Source organism: Dermacentor variabilis, unplaced genomic scaffold (genome assembly GCF_050947875.1).
Source record: "Dermacentor variabilis isolate Ectoservices unplaced genomic scaffold, ASM5094787v1 scaffold_12, whole genome shotgun sequence".
In the NCBI taxonomy this organism is placed as follows: domain Eukaryota; kingdom Metazoa; phylum Arthropoda; class Arachnida; order Ixodida; family Ixodidae; genus Dermacentor; species Dermacentor variabilis.
Window position 1 is genome coordinate 37946771 of NW_027460280.1, and position 22158 is coordinate 37968928.

Consider the following 22158-nt stretch of genomic DNA (forward strand, 5'->3'; position numbering starts at 1 on the left):
CAAAGACGGCATCCAGCCCGATCCGGATAAAATTTCCGCGGTGCTCAACTTTCCACGCCCACTTCGTGCAAAAGAACTGCGCAGCTTCATTGGACTCGCCTCATACTTTCGACGTTTTATCCGGAACTTTGCCAGCATTGCCTCGCCCCTCCACAAGCTCCTTGCTAGTTCCAGTTCCTTCGATTGGAACGACCAGTGTGAAGCCGCGTTCCAAGAACTCAAGCGCGCACTAACATCCCCACCTGTTCTTTGTCATTTTGATGACAAGGCGCCCACATTAGTGCATACTGACGCCAGCGGTCACGGAATTGGTGCCGTACTGCTGCAGCGCGACCACGAATTTTGCGAAAAGGTTGTTGCATATGCAAGCCGCACTCTCACTTCCACGGAAAAGAAGTACTCGATAACCGAACAAGAGTGTTTGGCTGTTGTCTGGTCCATTCAGAAATTTCGTCCATATCTCCACGGTCGACATTTCACGGTTGTGACCGACCACCATGCCTTATGCTGGTTGTCGACGATCAAAAATTTGTCCGGGCGCCTTGGCCGCTGGATACTCCGATTACAAGCATGTGATTTCAATGTCATATATAAGTCCGGACGGAAGCACCAAGATGCCGATGCTCCTGCACGATGCCCATTACCACCATCATCGGAGCACATCACATCACCTTGTCAAATTGGCCGCCCGGAGGATGCTTCGTCTATTACACCGATTTCTTCCTTGACTTCATCAAACCGCCTTTCAGTGCTTTCCACTCACCAGCGCGCAGATTCCTATTGCCATGGTATCATCAATCGCCTTAGCGGTGTTTCATCTCCACCCAATGCCAGGCTACGGAAACAGCTCAAACTGTTCAAGTTTGAAGACGACGTGCTCTACCGGTACATTTTTCACCCGGAAGGCCATCGATGGGTTCCCGTTCTACCGCGCTCTCTTCGCGCTGCAGTTCTGCAGGCCTTACACGATGACCCTATGTCAGGCCACTTGGGTTACCACAAAACACACGAGCGCATACGCAGCCGATTCTATTGGCCAGGCCTTTCCACGAGCATAGCTAGATATGTTGCCTCGTGCGCACTTTGCCAACACCGTAAGCGACCTACTACTGCTCCGGTCGGGACCCTACAACCACTTCCTTGTCCAGCACAACCCTTCTCTGTCATCGGCATTGACCTTTTTGGGCCACTCCCACCTACTCCAGACGGCAACCGATGGATCGTCACTGCTGTTGAACATTTGACCCGGTACGCTGAAACAGCCTCAATACGCTCATGAGCTGCCTCAAAAGTAGCAGCCTTCTTCTTGCAGGCTGTCTACTTACGTCACGGGGCGCCTCACGTTCTTTTGAGCGACCGAGGCAAGGCATTTCTTTCAAGCACTCTTAAGTTCTGCAAGCATCCAACACCGTGCACAAGACAACGTCTAGCTACCACACTCAAACCAACGGCCTAACAGAGCGATTTCATCGCACGCTGTTTGACATGCTATCCATGTATATTCAACCTGATCATCGTAAATGGGATGCGATTCTCCCATTTGTAACATTTGCGTACAACAAGTCTGTTCAATGGACCACCGGATACTCTCCGTTTTTCTTAGTATACGGCCGCCACCCAACCTCATCACTCGACGTTTCTTTCTTCTCTGGCCCTGTCAACGCTTCACCATTCATTTGCGACCAGTTTGTGTCTCGTCTTGCCCAATGTCGTCGTCGCGCCCGTATGAACACTGCAGCCAGCCAAGACGATCGCAAACATCGGTACAATGCCTCTCATTGCGTCGTTTCCTACCGCCCTGGTGACGATGTGCTTCTATAGACCCCTGCACGAACACCCGGTTTATGTGAAAAGCTTGAGTCTCGATACCTTGGCCCCTACAAAGTCTTAGAGCAGACCTCGCCAGTGAACTATCGCGTTACATCTGTTGAGGCCCCAACCGACCGACGCTGCCGCGGAACAGAGATTGTGCACGTTTCTCGCCTGAAGCCCTTTCATCTCCGTTCCACTGTCTAATGTTCGGCCAGGCTGGCCGCTTCCGTCCACGGGGGCAATTAGTGTTAGCATTTATGCGGACTTATCTTCATCTGTACAAAGTCATCATCAATCATCGGCTCGTGTTCGTTTTTCGCATCGGCGCCATTTTTCCTTCTTGGAATAAAGCGTCGTCTCGACCGTGGTATTTCAATATATATATATTATAAAGGAGGTTTATTACACGACAGGCCGATGACAAGCAGAGTGCATCACCGAGCACAGTGTCTAAGCTCGAGCATCTGTGGCACAAGATGCTGTTGGCAGTCCTGCTACCTACGTCCAGGCATTCTTCTTCATTACAGTGGCCCCATCGAAAAAAGGAGCCATTCTGGTGACTTAGTCTGAAGATGAGGCCGCAGAATCATGATGGGGCTTGAGCCGCTGGATGTGGACAACTTTGCGTTTACGACGACGCATGTCAGACGGCGGTGTGAGTGGCTCTATAAGGTAGTTTACAATAGAAGTTCGCTGCAAAATGCGGTATGGTCCATTGTATTTAGGAAGAAGTTTTGAAGCGAGTCCTGGTGTGCCGGTGAGTATGGACTACCAAACGAGGGCTCCCAGTAGAAAATTTGGAGTCGAGTTGCGAGCATCGTGTTTTGATTTTTGGCAATTCTGATTGTCTGACTTGAAGGCGGGCCAACTGACAACGTTCTTCAGCTTGTCTTGCGACGTCCAAGATTGGCAGGTATTCTGATGGGTCTGGGTGGTAGGGAAGAATGCTATTGAATGTATGAGAAGGATGATGGCCATAAAGAAGATGGAAGGGGGAGAAACGGGTAGGTGGCTTGCATTGCAGTATTGCAGGCATAGGTGACGAATGGAAGAACTAGGTCCCAATTGGAGTGGTTGGATGCGATGTACATATCGAGCATGTCGCCAAAGGTGCGATTAAAGCGTTCCATGGCACCATTGGTTTGAGGGTGATAGGCAGCGCATGTGCGATGAACAAAGCACATTCAGCAAGCAATTTTTTAAAGACTTCAGACAGGAAGGTGCGGCTTCTGTCGCTGAGGAGTTCATGAGGGCCTCCATGACAAAGCGCAAAACAGTGCAGTATAAAAGTGGCGATTTCCTGCGCTGTAGCAGCTGGGAGGGCAGCAGTCTCTGCATAGCATGTTAAGTGGTCGACGCCAACTGTAATCCACCGGTTTTCGGACGTAGACAAAGAAAGTGGACCATATAGATCGACAGCAACATGATCAAAAGGTTGAGATAGGCATGGTGCGGGTTGAATTTTACTGGCTGGGAGGTGCAGCGGAGAGTTCCATTGCTGACAATCACGGCAAGAGCGGATGAAGTTCCGAAAGAAGGTGTACAACCCCCACCAGTAGTAGCGGTGCCGAAGTAGCTAATACGTCTTGAAAACGCTGGATTGGCCACATTAAGGGTCCAAGTGGAGAGAGGTACAGATCTCTGATCTCGGGGCTCTCGGGATGACGAGCAACCACGTATGTTCCTCTGGTGCATGGTTGCATTAGTACAGGAGCTGATCACAGATCGCAAAATGAGGAACTTGGCACCGAAGTGTTCGAGAGACCGGAACTGTTTAGGTATCCGAGAGAAAGTCGAAAAGGGATGTAATCCAGGGGTCAATGTGTTGTCCGGCAGCAGTAGCGTCAAAGTCAAGAGACTGCTACGTGCGCTCACAGGGGGGCTCATGAGTGGCCTCTAGTGAGAGTGGTGAGCGGGAAAGAGCGTCAGCGTCGGAATGCTTCCACTCGGAACAATACACCATGCGTATTTCGTACTCGTGGATTCGCAGGGCCCATCGAGCGACGCGGCCAGGTGTGTCATTTAAATTCAGAAGCCAACACAGCGCATGGTGGTCGATCACTATGTCAAAAGAGCGGCCATATAAATAAGCGCGAAACTTGCCAAGCACTCAGACAATGGCCAAGCACTCCTTTTCCGTGATGCTGTAATTTCCCTCCTCCTTGGTCAGCATGCGGCTCGCATAAGCCACGACATATTCTGCCTCACCAGGATGACTCTGTGCAAGAACAGCACCTGGGCCTACACCACTTGCGTCGGTACGTAATTCAGTAGGAACATGAGGGTCAAAATGGCGAAGAATGGAGGTGGCGTCCTGAGAAGACAGCGCAAGATCGGGAACACATGGTCACAGGCAGGGGACCACGATGAGAGGTCCTTGGCACCACAAAGTAGCTGCATGAGGGTTGCTAGTATTGATGCAAATTTTCGAACTAAGCGCCGGAAATAAGAGCACAAGCCGATGAAACTGCAAATTTCTTTCATGGTAGTGGCCTTAGGAAACGCAGAGACGGCCCGCAATTTCTCGGCATCCGGAATAATACCATCCTTGGAAAAAACGTGGCCGAGGATGATCAACTTGCGTTTGGCAAAGCGACATTTCTTGAGATTAAGCTGCAGACCGATGGTGGTCAAGGAACTCGGCACATGCTGTTACGAACGGCCTGCAAGGGTACCCACCTACAAAATTTTCCCATCCAGCCGCAGCTGCTAGGGTGGCAAGCTTTCCAGAAGCGACCATGGAAGCCTTCCCCACCTGCTGCGGCGACTCTTTTTGTAGGGACGACGGTGTGCCGCATCAACACCGCCTCAGCGCCGCTATGACTAAACGCGGTCGGCAGACCAAGTATTGTTTGTGGATTCGCCGTGGCCGCCACAGCTTGTTAGGAGTGGTGTAACTTCTGGGAGAAGATGTCTGGCGGCTGTCTCACGGGGCTTAGAAGTCATGGACAAACGCGGCGGCCATTGTCTGCGGAGTCAACACTGGGATGAAGAGGCACCTGCTCGGGGCAAAACCCGTGTCTGCGAGAACCCACTCACCTGGGCGTGGTCAGTGAAACCTGTGCGGAAGTGTGTGTGTAAACCCTCCCCCTCAAAGGCGGGTCGGCTACAATGACTTTGAACGCTCCGAATTGGTAGCAGGTTGAACGGCCGTTTTCCCTCACCTAGGGATCTAGGGAGGACATAGTGTATTTAACGAGCCGTTGGTGGCTCCTCAGGGTGCACTCCTCTTTCAGTCATGTTAGACGGATGAACTGTAACGTTTGTAGTATAGTGTCGCCCCCTGCCAGATCTCTGTGTTATCATACATTTATGTTTTGTGGTAGTTTAGCTAGATGGCGCACCCCCCTTCTGCCATGTGACGAGCTGGGACCAATCAGGAGGTGTCATCTGGCATGTGAAGTCCTTTTTAATAATAAACGGCCACAAGCCGGCTGAGTCTTCATCCGGTTTTCATCAGGAGCAGTTAGCTCCGTGTCTTCTTCACTGCGTCGGCGCTCGCCGCGCGTTCACTGGCCGGGGGCCTCCACATGCCTGCCGCTGCCGACACAACGTTCTCATGTAGATACTGTAAATAAATCCCATATTCCTCATTCTCGATGAGAAGCAGTCCTTCCCTTCAACGTCCTCAGAGTGGATAAGTTGGCCGACGGCATGGGCCAGGTACCATCTATTTCATCCCCAACCCCAACCATGACAGTGCTGAAGGCAGCATAGGTGTGTTGTGAAATCAGGGGCACCACAATGTCGTCAAGGTAACATAGACATATCTTCCATTTAAGGCCGTGCAAAACGTTATCCATCATCCTTTGAATGTAGCAGGCGCATTGCAAAGTCTGAAAGGCATGTCGTGAACTCATATAGGCCATCTAGAGTAACAAAATCAGCTTTTGTGCGATCAGCCTCCGCCACTGGGACCTGCCAGTACCCTGACCGCAAGTCCGATGAAGAGAAGAATTCGGTGCCTTGTAAGCAGTCCAGGGCATCATCAATGCACGGCAATGGGTAAACATCTTTCAGCGTGATCTTGTTTAAGCGCCGAAAATCTACACAGAAGCGTATGGAACCATCTTTTTTTTTTGTGACAAGTATCTCAGGAGAAGTCCATGGGCACTGTGAAGGTTTAATCCCGCCTCGACTGAGCATGTCGTCGGCCTGGTCGGCAATGACACGGCATTTTACAGTGGATACTTGATACGGATGTTGGTGCACCCGCCGTGGTTGCTCAGTGGCTATGGTGTTGGGCTGCTGAGCACGAGGTCGCGGGATCGAATCCCGGCCACGGCGGCCGCATTTCGATGGGGGCGAAATGCAAAAACACCCGTGTGCTTAGATTTAGGTGCACGTTAAAGAACCCCAGGTGGTCAAAATTTCCGGAGTCCTCCACTACGGCGTGCCTCATAATCAGAAAGTGGTTTTGGCACGTAAAACCCCAAATATTATTATTATTATTACGGATGTTGGTGCAGCGGTGAGTGGGAGCCAGTGTTTATGTGGTGCTCAACTGTTGATGTGCTGCCTAAGAATGCTTGTGCGATGTCTAAAGAAGTTCTGAAGTGCTATAGAATGGCAAGAAGCTGGGATCGCTGCAAGGGTGTCAGATCTTCGGTGATGAATGGGCTGAAGACATCCGTAGATGTTGGATCAGGAGCAGAGAGGGCACTTGGGTCCAGGACCCGTAGAGGTCCCGTAGAGGTCTCGTCGGGGACAGATAGAATCTGCATAGAATCAATGGTCTCAGCATGGCCAAGGCATTCGTGACTAAGCAATGTGAGCTGGGATGAAAGTGTGTTATAAACGGCCATTGTGCTGAAACGAGTGGCGAGGTCAAGAGCAGCAAAAGGCAGAGGAAGAGCTTTTCGAGCAACGAAGACGTTGAACGTCGTGAAGACTGTTCCATCATAGATTGCACCACATGAGACTGGTACAAGTGCTGACAAGCACGGCAGTATATTGGTGTCTTCCTTGAGAAGTTGAGCAGAATTAGGGTCAATGAAGGTGAGGTCACTGACGTGGGTGAATTCAACCTCAGCGCAAGCGCAATCGATTACAGCGTTGTGGGAAGATAGAAAATCCTATCCTATAATAATTGCATGGGAGCACGATGAGAGCACTACAAATTCTATAGTGTACATAACATCTTGAATCAGTACACTGGCTGTACAGGCTGCGGTTGGTTCAACAGATTGAGCACTTGCAGTCCGAAGTAACAATCCAGAAAGAGGCGTCGTTACCTTACGAATGATCGGCAAAATCTGGCATCCATAACAGAAACAGCGGTGCCGGTATCAACAAGAGCGACAGTAGCGACACCTTCAACAAACACGTCAATAACATTAGCAGGTAAGGAACAACGACTTTGGCATTTTGAAACTTGAGCAGTTTTTGCCTCGAGAACTGCGTCATCTAGTTTCCCTCGTCGTTAGAGATGGGCTGCCGACGCATTGGTGAAAGCGACCAGCGGCTTGAGGATGGCGAGCGGTAATGGTCGAAGAGAGGATGATCAGTCAGAGTACAAGTTGGCGGTGGGACGGATGGAGTGTAGTTTGCATTGGAGTCGAACGGATAACGAGGAACCCGGAGATCATTTTCGATTGTTTGCACCCGGCGGCAGAACCTTGCAACGTGTCCGAGATACCTACATGCGAAGCATATAGGCCGATTGTCGTGCGTGCACCACGGTTTAGCAACAGGAGGGCCAGCCCAGGAGATGGGAGGAGAAGGCCAGCGCACGGGCTGCTGAAAGGGTCGTATCGGCTCTTACCGGCAAAACCGGAAATTCTCAGCGATTTTGAGCAGTCTGGAAAAAGTCAGGGAAAACTTGGGGAATTTGTGCCTCTATCAGGGAAAATTATCTGTAATTTTATTGAAAGGGTCGAAAGTCATGGTAATGCTGGCTCGAGTAACAGACAGGAATCGTAATGAATCGTCTTCGACGCCCTGTCGTCAGCTGGAGGAAATGGCAGTGTACATTCAAGGACCGACTTTCCAGATTCCCATTAATTTGGACAGCTTCGCGGCTCCACCATGTACCCCATTGAGTCAATGTATCAGAACGTCTGAAATTTCGGACGCAGGAATTCTTCGCTGTCCGATTTTGCGGCCGTTCTGCCATAGCCACAGGTTCGAAATGGCATTAATCAAAGCGACCACTGCTGCCATTTCGATTACCTCGCCGCTTCAAACCGGCGCTCTCGCACGTAGATCTACTGGCAGCCGTAGCCACCACTGCGGCAACGCTAGGCCTAGCTGCTTCAGTGTTCGCTGTGAAGCTTCGTGCCGTTGGGTGTAGTGTTTTTTATTGAAAGAATTCGCTGCTGTCAGCAATGGCATGGACTCCGCCTTTGCGGTCCTCGCAACTGGCTTAGAAGCTTGGAAAGCACGGTGCGTTGCATAATGCCGGTTCCCGAAAGTCAGCTTCGCCTCCATACAGAAATGTTACTTGAAGCGTATGCAAAAGTATTGCAGTGAAGCATAACAAGTGTGGGAAGGGACAATTGCCACGGGACACCGTATGTATTCCTTAATTATACACACATGCGCCTGGTATTTCCTGTCGCAGTACGAGCACCGATATGCCTAATACGTGTACTGACAGGCCTTCAAAGCGTTTTCGAATGTGCTTGTGGCGGTTTGAGCCCCTAAGGGCTGTAAATGAAATGGCTTTATTTTTTCCAACTGGCCGATTTTTCGGATGTTTTTGCGGCCACTAGGGAGTTCGAAAACTTGGACGTAGACTGTGCAACTGACCAAGAAGATGCTTCAAATGGTCCGTGGGGTGAAAGAGTGGCGAAAGGAGTACAAGACCAGAAAGGACCTACACATTGAGGAATGAACGGGAAAGGAAACGTGCTGCCGCCGTTTTGAAGGAGCTTGAGCTCAAAAAACAGTGCTGGCTGATGCCGAGATGCAAGTGTCCCTCATCCAAACCAAAATAAATTCTTTAAAGCAGTGAAACACAACACTGAGGAGGCGTGCGCGGACTGAGAGTATGTCAGGACAGTTGAGGTTGACGACTTACCAGCTGTTGAGAGAGAATCACAATTGTGACAAAGTTCGGGCCTTATACCACCGAGCTTGCTATCAGTTGATAGAAACAGCTCATATTTGAAAATATTTGCTTGTGTATGCATCTCCTTTTTTATTCATATTTGAGAACGTCTGACTCGATTTGCAATTTTTTTCGAAGACATTTTATTTGCTATGCATTTTACTAACCCCTCCCTTTTATTCTCTTTGAATAACATAAACACTACTCCTTAGTATTCAAATTGGATTACATCGTTCTGTTTAAATTTTTTGCATTTGTTTATTAGAGAGTGACAGCATCGGGCGATATTGTTTCAGCTCGTCTTGGCATAAAACATAGTTCTGCATCACTCACGGAATTTCGCAAAGGCACTCAGGGAAAACCTGGAAAACTCTCGGAATTTAGAAATGTCAACTTGGTTGACACCCTGTTTTGGCACGTAAAACCCTATCATTTTTTTTTAAATTTCTTTCATGATGTGCTTAATTCGGCCCGCTTACGACAGGGTGGCATTGATGCATTTACATAGATTGACGACGTCCTCTATGTAACTGGTGTTTCACCCGTGTCCTGTGCACGTTTATACAAATGCTGCTCGGCTCGGAGTTTGCAGACGGCGGGACATCGGTTAAATACCTCTGTAAAAGCCACCTTGAACATAGACCATGTTCGAAAATCCACCTCCTTGTTCATGAACCAGAGATTGGCCACGCCCGTGAGATAGAAAACAACGTTGGTTAGCTTGGTCAAGTCATCCCATTTGTTATGAGCGTTCACCCACTCATAGGACACAAGCCAATCTTCAACGTCGTTGTCATCCGTGCCACTGAAGATGGTAGGATCCCTATGGCGAATAGAGCCAGCGCAGAGAACAGGTGGTGACGGGAGCGTCTGCTGGTCGGCGTTTGGCATGGCGGAAGGTAGCATCCGAGTGTGGAGTTCTAGAATGGTAGAGTTGAAAGGGACCCAGCACCTCCACCAATTATAAAGGAGTTTTATTACACAACAGGCCCAGTGCTGGATTAAGAAATTTTGGGGCCTGGGGCTAACTGCATCCTTGGGGCCCTAATGACGACGATGATGATGGTGACTACTGCTTTAGCAAGCTTAATTCTTCGAAGCCAACACGTTAAGTTTGCTGATTAGTGATAAAATATACATAATCTTTATGGGTTCGGGCAACTAATTTCTTGGCGTGATTTCTACTATTATTTAGCAGTTATTATCTGGCGTACAGGTCGGTATGTTTAATGTGTCAGCCCATCACAGATTCACTATTAGACGAAGTGCCGCATCGGGACGCAACACGCACCAAAAAACCAAAGAGAATATTCTTCAAAACAAGAAACATTTTATTGGACATTCAATATTTAAGTTATAAATGCATAACATTCAACAAAATGTATGCACAATTGTAGATGCGTACATTACAATGTACATATGTAAACGTGGGCAGCAAGCATGCTCAGCAACTTTATTTTTCAAATAGTCGAGAGGGGCCCCTGAAAGTTGGGGGCCCGGGGTTCTAGCCCCCATAGCCCCCACCTTAATCCAGCACTGGACGGGCCAGTGACGGGTAGAGCACTTCACCGAGCACAGTCTCTAAGCTTGGGCATCGGCAGCACATGATGCTGTTGGCAATCCTGCTACCTATGTCCAGGCATCCTTCTTCATTCCAATATTTATATGTATATATATAGGAATACACTGAAATCAAATTTCAGTGTAAAAGTTATCACTTCGGCAAAGGCTAGTCCACCTGCCAGAACATCGGCAATATACTGTACACTACCAATGTATGCCGTACTCTTTTAATTTATTGCTGTGGTGCCAGTGTGATTCCTACTCTACAATATATATATATATATATATATTATATATACATTTTTCAGAAACAACACAGTTTATTTAACATCTAGGCCGAACAGCAATATGAGAACTCAATTTCTGATGTGACACTTTAAAATGTCGGTACCTGACATATCTTCCATGTAGACAGAGCTCTAGCATCAACTAAAACTGGCGGCTCGCAGCTTTGTAGCGATTCTGAGTAGATCACCATATCAAATGTTGATGGAAAAAGTTGCAGTTAACATTTTGTACTTAAACAGCACACCAGCTTTTCAGCATAGGCTATTAGAACTTGAACCCGAGTGACCCCACATTTGGCCCATGCACTCAAAAGGGTGTGCTGTGGTGTTTCAAAGTGATGGCTTGCTCAAAGGCATAATTTAAATATTCACTTCATCAATCTTAAAATTCCCTGCAGTATCATAGATTCCCTTTTCCTGTTCGTCCAAAATTGTGCCAGAAAATTTCCCGAAAAAGGGAAAATTCCCGCCAAAAAACAACACTGACCTCAGCAGCTGATGCTGCCGATGAGCATAGCTGTCTCCAACTCATGCCACCCTGGCCCTCCCTCGGAAGCGCAGATGAGATCACCCAACGCGGCTGCGGATGCCTTGGCTGCCGACAACTCAACACCTGCGCAGGCCATGTCCCATCCGCGCCACCTTCGCTTTCCGCCTCATGCTTTCACTGTAGCCTCCTCCTCCACTTTCCTCCTCATGCTCTCATCTTTCATCTTCTGCTGTGCTCTGCCTTAGCTTTCATCTTTCGCTGTGCTCGTTCGCTCGGTTATGAGGTACGACACCTAGGCATGCCGACGCTCATTGCAGGAATGGGCACCTTAGAGCTGCGCTCTTCTGTATATATTATGTTGCAGACTTGTGTGACAAACAACACATTGTTGGTGATTGTCTTCAGTAATTCAGAGTAATGTTGTAATAAAACCTGTGATGCTAAAATTCTGGGGGAAAAAGTTGGAAGGGGCAAAAGAGCAGAGAGGAAAGTCACTCCACTCTTTAATGCCAGGACTGTAGCTTGTTTTCAACCAATAAAGTGTAGAGGACGGAAAAAGACTAGGAGAGAGCATTATGTCAAGCAGCTAGCCTCTGCAAGGCAGCCTCCTCTTACGCTGCTCGTTCTTTTCTTTGGGGCCTGTCACACATTGACTCTTGGGAAATAAGACCCCTACCTAGTTGCTGGACCTTCCAAGACATTGTTTATATTCAGGTAGCTAGCTATTAGTGATGCCCTTATCCCAATCAGCCCTTACTGCTCGCTCTCCGTGCAGTCAGCAGCTAGAAATTGCCATTTGTCTATAACTTGATGAGGGCCTATTTCCCATGAGCCTTCCTCTGATTATAAGCTTCAAAATTGTCACATGATGCTCCCTCCTAGTCTCTTTCCTTCCTCCACGTAACTAAGCCTCCATGTTGGAGTGCAGAAAAAAGTGATAGGTGACATTCACTGTAGGCCAGATGGCCCATGTCAGCAGCTTGCTTTGAAAATGGAAAGTGTCTAATGGCAAATGCTGGCTGGCACTGTTATTTCCTCCTTTATAGCCTAGCATAAGGGTTTCAATGATTGTTCTTTTGGATTCTTTTGGGAGTACTAAAAACCAGGTAGCACGTAAGCTTACGGTGTCACTTTCCATATCTTGTAAGCTTTTGTTGCCCAGAGGAAAGAACAATGTAAGCACTCAATTTCTTGCAGATAATTACATTACGTGTTTCACTTCCCTAAATTTTTCCTGTTTTGTTTAACTGGCATGCAAGAAAACGATCATTTGTCATTGTTTCTTATGTATTAAAAAACATGCATGTGCCTATCCCAGAAGTCTAAGTTGATGTATGTGTAACAGTTCAGTCTTGTAAATACTGATTGCTTGTACTTTTTCACAGGAACACGAGTCCCAGCTGCCCCACTCTTACGACAAGCTTTTCAATTCGCCCCTCTTCCATACTTCTATGCCAACTTCTCATGCCAGTGATAAAGAAAATGTTCCAAATGCCGACAGCAACTTGACTGGCCGTGTTCCTCAGTTGGCTTTCTCTTCTGCACAGGAGGTAAGTTTCTTGCATTGCATGTTTTTCTTGTATACCTGGTGCTCTGAAAGCAAATACCAATCGGCCATAAATCATTGCAGTTGTGGAAGGGAGACGGTGGAGTTAAAATGAGAAAAGGCAGGGCTGCATTTGTCCTATCCTCTTCTACTTTGGTGTCTCGTCCCTAGCACAGTTTAAGTTCCCAAATCATGAGAAATTAGATTTGTAAGCTCCCCAATGTTCATTTTTTGGAAAAGAAATCATGCCCCAATTTGTGGACTCTGTACTGTCATTGCATTTGGCACCCATGTGCTGCGAACAGTGCTGAGGCGCACTCTGACGGGAACAGCCACAGCATGCCTCGCCACTACACTTGCTGCTCACCAGAAATGATATCTTGAAAAAAAAAAAAAGCATAGTCACAGGGATGAAAGTAACCTGCTTTCTGCATAAAAATGCCCCAGGTTGGAAACAGTTGGATCATCTTCCACTGCACTAACTCTATAACAAGCATTAAACAAGGGCTGCGGTGCTCCTCTTATCAGATTGGTGGATTCAAATGAAGTGCGTGTGGTGAAGGAGACTGAGTAGCAAGCGAGTTTTGACACATGATTTTTGTACTGCGTTTTCTAGCTGTTAGAACCTGTCATCAACAAAGTGTCTACCAACTGAGAAAACCGGGAATTCTTAGGGATTTTGAATAGTCTGGTAATACTCAGGGAAAACTCGGGGAATTTGTGCTTCTATCAGGGAAAATTAGCTGTAATTTTAATGAACGGGAACGAAAGTCGCAGTAATGCTGGCCCTCATAACAGAGAGGGATCGTAAGCGAGAGGGTCCATTGGGTCGGGCCCCTCCCAAGAACACAACACGGCCACAACAGTCTGCTGTTGGCCACTGCCCAACATGCCTTCTTGTGGTTGAATTGTGTGTGCGTTTTCTCATTATGCATGATGTGCCATCTCTTAAAGGGACACTGAAGAAAAAAATTTCTTCAGAATCAGTAAATTACCCTTCTAGAACACCAAAAACCTCTTATCACGGTAAGACTCTTAGTAAGCCAGAAAAAGCACAAAATGGAAATGCAGGTGGCGATGCCTCCTTGAAGTTCCCGCACCAGGTTGCTGGGACGTTATGGGTCTTGATGGCATCTTCAAGTGCCTACTTAATTATTTAGCGGTACAGATTGATTACATTGCGTTCTAAAGCAACCAAATATTAAACATGGGAAGTTTCGGGAACCCTTACTGAACCAATGCAGCTCAAATGCGAAAACATATTGGAATACCTGACATCACACTGATGTACCGGCATCGGAGTTTCAGCATGAAATTCAAATACTGTTACTTCGACCTTAATTTTCTCATCTAGTAATCAAACTATTATTTAGAAATGGCCGCCTGCAGAATTTTCAAACAATGCTTTATCAGTCGAAACTGATTTATTGTTTTGCTTTAGTGTCGCTTTAAGGAGTAAGTAAACTTCTTCTATCTTCTATTCTTCTTTCTTTTTACACTAGATGGTGGGCTTATGCAATTAATTATTCAAGTGCTACGTAGAGTAGCTCCGTTTCTGCACTGCTTGAAGCGAAGTATGGCTGCCTTCTTGCCGAGTGCCTTCTACGGCGGTAATTCCGAAGCTTTCAGCGAAAGCGATTTTAGTGAGGAAGAGAACCATGTGCCTCCGCCAGATGATGAAGTTAGTGATTCTACAGAATCCAGCAGTGGAGAAGGCAATGACACTGGACACGGTGATTCTGGTGGTGTTCTGAAAAACTGGCAGCAATAATCCAGGACTGCACACAGGAGAATGTATTGAGTGTTTCCATATGCTGCTGAAGTCTCACTGACAGACTTGGGGACAAAAAGCAACTGCAAAAATAAACATCCTGCGAGTTTTTTTTTTTTTTGCACAGTTTTCTTTCGCAGTGCCCAAAACTAGTGAAATAGTTTCGAACCGCAACGACTGGAAACTGGGAAAAGTGGCGGACCTCAAAGAGTTTAATGGCTGAAAAGATATAATGCGACAAGCAACAGCGACTGACTGCCTTCTGCGACAGCTAAACCTGTCGCGCGTCGCTATCACTTCTTACTGTCGCTGGAACATGGGAGTGCATGTGGTTGCGCCTTACATCCGATGGGTATGGAGGGCAGGGTTTCTACCAACCATGAAAACCGGCAAAACCGGGAATTCTGAGGGATTTTGAATGGTCTGAAAATACTCAGGGAAAATTAGCTGTAATATTATTGAAAGGGAACGAAAGTCGCAGTAATGCTGGCCCGCATAACGGAGAGGGATCGTAATGAATCGTCTTTTGACGCCGTGTAGTCGGCGGGAGAAGTTGCCAGTGTACGGTCAATGGCCGAATTTCCGGACGCCCGACAGTTCCGCGGCACCATCACGCACCCCATAGAGTCAACGTCTAAGAACGTCGGAAATTTCGGACGCAAGAGCCCTTCGCCCTCCGATTTTCCGGACTTTTTGCCGTGACCGCAGGTCCGAAACGCCATTAATCAAAGCCACCACTTCTGCCGTTTTGATTACCTCGCCGCCGTGGTAAGCGCTAGGCCTAGCTGCTTCAACGTTCATTATTAAGCTTCTTGCCGTTCGGCGCCGTGTTTTTCATTGAAATAATTCGCCGCTGTAAGCAATGGCACCGACTCCGTCTTTGTGGTCCTTGCGATTGTCTTTGAAGCTCGGAAAGTACGGCGCGTTGCATAATGCCGGTTTCGAAAAGTTAGCTTTGCCTCAATACAGAAGTCTTGCGCGGTGAAGCATACCAAGTGTGTGAAGGGGCAATCGTCACGTGACACAGTATCAATCGATCAATTAATCAGTGTTTATTTTTGACGAAATAAAATACAAGATGAGTATACGTACACATTCGGAGGTCCCGAAGTAACAACTGTCGGGGGGACCTCCTAACAAGACATGAAAAGGGGATAATAGGATCGTGGCAAACAGTGAGTCATGTCATATATTATAGAATTTATACATCATCATCGGAAATAAACGGTAATAGAGAAAAGAAATCTATTAAAAATATCTCAAGTACAATCACACTGCTAAAAAGAAAGAAAAAAATTGAAGAAATCTTAAAAATAACTCGCAGAAATTCAAACGAGCATAAATAGCATGTAAAACTAACGAAGAGAAGTATCAAATATAGGCAGAATTCAATGACGCGGCAATTTAAACAGTACATTGCATAATGGTAAAGCAGAACAAAATCTAATTATAGGTTCGTTAAATTATACTGTCTCAGATAAGGTGTTCATGAAATGCTCCTTTGTTCTACGCTTGAATGATAATGATGTAGATGACTTCATATCAGATGGTATTGAATTCCAAACATCAATGCCTGAAAACGCGACGGTAAATTTCCCATAATTAGTTCTTGCTTTTGGAAGGAGTTGTGCTAAAAATCTTGTGTTGCTATAAATAATTGATGAGGCTAGAGTAAGTAAAACCTGGTATATTAAACTCGGTATTTATAAGACGAAACATAAGTAGTGACAGCTTATGATTGAATAACATGCATAAAGCTAAAACATTTAGGGAACGGAATATGGGAGCAGAGGGAGATGTATGCGATTGGAAAGCAATGAATTGTAATACTTGCCTTTGCAAAACTTCAAGCTGATAAAGATGTGTGGCATATGTATTATCCCAAGATGACAGGGCAGTATGAGAGATGACTGCGTATGTATCTTTATACACGCGTCCATTTGCAATCTCCTGTCACAGTACGTGCAACAATATGCCTAATAAGTGTGCTGGTAGGCCTTTTTGGATGTGCCTGTGGTTATTTCAGCCTTTAATCGCAGTAAAAGACATGCATTCATTTTTTCGGACTGCCAGATTTTACAGACATTTTTGCAGCCCTTAGGGAGTCCGAAAAATTGTATGTTGGCTGTACAGCTGACGAAGAGAATGCTTCATAGGGTCCGTGAGGCGAACACGCGGTGGAAGGAGGACGAGAACAGAAAGGACCTATGCATTGAGGAATTAATGGGAAACGAAGCTTGCCGCCACTTTTTTTCAAGGAGCTTGAGCTCCAAAATCAAGGTGTTAGATGACACCAGAATACAGGTGTCCCTCATCCAAACTGAAATAAACTCTTTAAAGCAGTGAAACGCAACACTGAGGCGTTGTGCGCAGGCTGAGAGTATGTCAGAAGACTTGAGGTCGACACACCAGCTGTTGAGAATCTCATTTGTGACAAAGTTTGGGCCTCACACCAATGAGCTTGCTATAAATTGATAAAAGTAGCTCGTATTACCTTCAGTCACGGCATCCACATTTATAGACGCGACCTGTTTTTGCCCATTTCTGTGCAGTGATAGCAAGGAATCGAGCATGAACAATAAGCTTACGGCAAATTGAAGATTCTGATAACATAAATTACTTCCATTTTGCTTCCGAGTGATATGTATCGTTACAGAGTATCGCTTTGGTGAAGGCACTACCATGATTTACGTGACGCTTGATGTAGGGCCTGTGGGTAGCAACCTTGAAATATATATATTCTTTTTTCTTTCTTGAAATGGGGGGGCTTGAGGTTAATGAATAACTTGTGCATGTAATTTGAGTGGGGGTTTTAATGCTTTTTATGAAGAAACGTAGCATGACTTACATTACTATATTCAAATATTTAGTTACTCTGTAAATATGACTCATCATAAAATGCTCAGAGTCGTTCTATCACCTTGACTTGCTTTCAGTGGAGTCTCAAGCACCACCTATGTTTCACGCACATGTATCGACAGTCGATCATAATTCGTGACTGAAGTATATATTCGAAAACATTTGTTTATGTATGCATCTCGTTTTTATTTGTATTTGAGAATGTTCGACTCGATTTGCAATTCGTTTTACCATTTTTTTTTTCAAAGCTATTTTATTCGCTGTGCATTCTACTAAACCCTCGCTTTCGATTTTTTTAAATAAAATAAATGATACTCCTTACTATTCAAACTGGATTAAGTTGTTTTTTAGCATGCTTACTAGAAAGTGACAGCATCGGGCGACATAGTGTCAGCCTGTTCTGACGTAAAACAGTGTTCTGTGTCACTCGAGGAATTTTGCAAAGGCACTCAGGGAAAATCTGGAAAAGTCAGGGAATTTGGGAATGTCAATTGGTAGACACCCTGGAAGGGTGTTCCCACACGTTGATGGAATTGCATGCCAAAACTTCATGCAAGATCAATGCAGCGGCCCCCTCCTTTGACATATTTGGTCGCACATGGCGCGCAGCAGCCTTCAGGTGCTTCAGGACCTCAACTTAGAAAGCTGCATTGACAGTTTCACCTTCAGGTACTAATTCATGGTGCACAATTTCCTGGTAGTCAAAAAACATGATCAACATGACTGCCTTGTGCTTTATTCTTCCACCTGCGCACAAATTTCCGCCACATTTTTTTTTCTTTGCGTGCGGCATCGAGGGGTCTCTTCACAGCTTTTCCTCTATGGCGGGAACAAAGGAATGCGTGTGATTGGAGGCGGTGCCGTGGACTGCACATGATTTGGCGCACTGCTGAGAGCATTGTCGGAGCACAGTATGTTCGAATTAGCTGTTGCAAGTGCTTGCGTGCTTGAATTACCAGGTGTTTTCGCCCATTGGAATACACATAACTTGGACGGGACCACAGCATCAGTTTGAATGAACCGAAAGCTTGAATTAAGCATGTTCGAATTAACAAGATTCAACTGTGCAAGTTTCGTCACTGGTGACCACCCTTTGCAAAAAATTATTGCTGTTGTCTGAAGTTTTCCAATCAATGCAACATTCTTTTCCTCGCAACTTTTACTCAGGAATCAGCAGTTTCAACAATGTCTTGATGTAAACCTTTTTCATTTTGAAATTTTTGCCAGTCTGGTCAATAGATAACTTTTCCAAATCAAGTTACGTAACCACAAGCACAAGCATCGGGCGGTGACCCACAGCATTGTTTGAACAGTGCAATCAAATGCTCTCCTTATTTATAGGAGATCATTTTTGTTTGCTTTGAAAGCAAATAGCATTGCCTACCTTGACAGGTGTTTCTTACCTAATCGTTTGAAAAGAGGCGAGGAGCGCAGAGAAAGTAGTTAACTGATTGAAAACGGCAGTGCGAGCATCTGCGATTGCTCTGCTTCACCTCGCTCAGCCTGTGGTGGCTGGTCAGAAATGGCGGTGCCGTGTGGTGGAAGGTTTAAAATCCTACTAAAATGGATCTTCAGTGAACAAGAGTTGACAGAGCAATGTCATATACATGCTTAATGGCCTTGCAAACATTACATTTCTCTGGTGTTTAGTGCATGCTTTTGCGTTCTGGAATTTAAGTGCTCTTCCAAATAATGTTTCCGCACTATGGAAATAGAACGCTGTCATCTGAACAGCAATTTTTTCATCACATACAGTTGAACCTCGCAATAACATAATCAGTGGGGATCATGAAAAAAGTCGCTTTCGTGACAATTTCGTTGTTGCAAAATGAGACAGCACAGATAGGTAATGCATCACAGAACGAAACTTTACTGTCAAAATTGCATTAGCCTACTTTGACAAGCTTTGCTCGAGGATATGGAACCGGATTGCAGACAGTAGTACAAAGTGCGCCACATACGCTGATCAGCAGTGGCAGCACTGCCATGGAGCAGTATTCTCAGTCAATTGCTTTCGGATGTACAATCACTGTGGCGTGATTTTGTATAACTCGGCACCCAGTGTAGAGCAACAGGGCTCCATGCATACAGCAGTATTTCTCTATCACACGCTCTTGCCCGTAGGCGCCAACGCGTCCGGTGCCGAGGGCAAAAGTGATCGTATCTCACACACCTGAAGGCAGTCTGATTGAGATTGTGGCCCCTTCGCGCAAATCTACGCCCGGCACCGAATCCGCATGCAGTGCCTGTCGGGTGGCACCAAAACGAGCGTTCTTCAAGCAAGGGATGAGTATTCTCGAACGATCGCCCAATCACTGCCCGATGCGGGGCACTCCATGCTGCGACCACTATCTCAAGCGCCATAAACAATTACACGTCAGTGGGACATGGATTTCCTTGTTTTTTCTGCATTTTTCTCACCAAAGCACAAATTACACACAGCACTAGGTTTGCAAAAACAGTCATCACATGTCGGTAGCAACATGCACACCACTAAAAATGGGCGATCAACAGACAAGATGGCGACCATGTGTTTCTGGCGCACGCGGTGGCTCCAGCGCTTGGTTGCTCTTGTAAACAAAAATGGCGATGCCCACACAAATTTAATGTTTAGAAGAACTGTTTGCTGGGCAAGTTGATGCAGGGCTATGTTTTAGGAAGAGTTCGCCTAAGAAAGAATGAACTCAGGGAAAAACAAGGTAGACGAAAAGAGTGCAACGAACATTGCACTTACATCTTCGGGTATGATTCTCTTTCGCAGGCAGAATGTGATGTATCTGGTGTGACACGTTGAGCTGACGATGTGGTTGACACGGGTGTTGACTTGCAAAGGTGTAGGAGAAACATTTAAGAAAGAGCCCTCTGTGCTGGTCAGATAGTTTAGAACTTTTTGCTGGGCGAGTTGGTGCATGGCTATTTTTTAGGAAGAGCTCTTTTCATCTATCCCGTTTTTTTTTTCCTTTGTTCGTTCTTTATTAGGCACAACTCTTTCTAAAACAAGTGTAATGTGGTGGTATTTTATGCAATTTAGTGCAAAGCAATCATATTTGAGCATGTCTTGGAGCCTGCTAGCTTTATGTGAGTAGGTAATATGCGGGGTTACATTCCAGCAAATTTCATTGATTTGGTACAGCGACATTTTGTTGTTGAGAGGGGAGCGCTGGGGCAGGGGCGTAGCCAGGGAGGGGGGAGGGGGGCCTCCCCCCCCCCCTGAAAGCCCTCCTTCCCCGAAATTTTTTCGTGCTGTCATGCACCGCCGACCAAAACAACCCCCGGCGCTGGAAATCGTTCTGGATTTTAATAGAATGTATTATTCATGCTCGAAAAGACATTTTGGTGCGATGATTGTGAACTCTGGCTGGATTTCGTGGCAACGTCCATGCACCGAAGTCACATTAGCTCCATCCGAGCACAAACTTTCAAGGTTGTTTTGATGGCAAGCGAGCTCGTCGTGGCATCTCGCGGATCCCGCGGAATCTACGGAGCGCATGGATTTCAATTCCGAAACATTATGGGTATAAAGATTGCATAAACTGTTGATGCAAAAGGTGCATTTACATTTCTAAAGTCATACATCAAACCATACAACGAGACAATTGAAATCAACACACTATCAGACAAGTTGACAAAGCACGCAGCGAGGTCCGATGAGAGTTGTGATGGCTCATTTGTGCCATCATGTCACAGAAAAGAATATCAACATGTTTTTCACCTGCACCAAAGCGTCGATGTCAAGACACTAAATTCAGCAAAGGTAACTACGTTCTCATTTATTTTTTCTACTTTAGTTTTATTCGCTAGGACACATTGAGCCTCTTCACTTTTCTTGTTCTCACTAACCGCGGGCTGCCAGAGCCAGCCAGAGGTCTTGCGTTTTTCATGTGTTGTCCTGACAACAGCGCGGCACACTTCGGTTCGCGTTCGCTTTTCTCTGGACGGGTGGATTTTGGCCTTACAGAGTTTTGGACGCTTTCTGGCTAGTTGACAAGAAAAAAGAATTAATGGTCGCTCGCCGCCACCACTGCAGGGACTTGACGGATTGCAACACGTTCGCTTGAAGGCATCACCTTCATTTCGATGTTATTACAGTTTCTCCGGAAAGTCTTTCGTCTCGCCAGTGTAGGATAACGAGCAGCATGCATATGGTTCTCTGTGGACCAAGGGTCTCATGTTTACTGCGATATTCCTTCGGTAGCCACATTAGGTGCCCAAAGTAGGCATTCAATTATGGCCAACACGCTTCCCTTTGCGTATTTTTTTTTTTTTTCGGTGCCCCCGCCCCACAACAACAAAAAAATGTTATTGTTGCGGCGCAGTGAATTGTCGCATGGTGAATGTTTGATTCTGTTACTTCTTTTTCGGAAAGTAATGGGCCACGGGACTCTTCAATTGCCGGATGCTCTTACTATTATTGCAGTAGTAATTATATCTACACTCAAGGCGCATTCCTGTCGTCGCCATCATGTTCCGTATGAAGTCCAAGGGCGAATACATTGTCACCGTGCGCCGAATACCTTATGTGCGAGTGAATGCAGGGGGGGGGGAGGGGGGGGAGCCGATGATGGTGGGTGGGCAACGGAGAAAAGCAGGGAGGAAGCGCGCCGCCTTCCGTCGCGCGCAATGCATCGGAATGAGTGGAAGAAAAAAGGGGGTGGGCGGGCGGGCCTTAGGATCCTGTGATCTGTGAATCTGTTATTGCGCAACATGTTTATTTGCTTTGTTTGACGCACTATACAGGGTGTTTCAGCGAATTTTAGCCAAAGTTTAAACATATACCGA

General features: G+C 46.4%; 1 protein-coding gene across 4 annotated transcripts in view; it reads left to right on the top strand.

The window, feature by feature from the left end:
* LOC142565909 (M-phase inducer phosphatase 1-B-like) overlaps positions 1-22158 on the top strand; it is a gene marked incomplete in the record, with an annotated part of 181791 nt that overhangs the window by 119014 nt on the left and 40619 nt on the right. For all 4 annotated transcript variants that reach the window (XM_075676502.1, XM_075676501.1, XM_075676503.1 and 1 more), the window contains 1 exon segment: positions 12589-12753. In XM_075676502.1, coding sequence (XP_075532617.1) covers positions 12589-12753 — 165 coding nt within the window.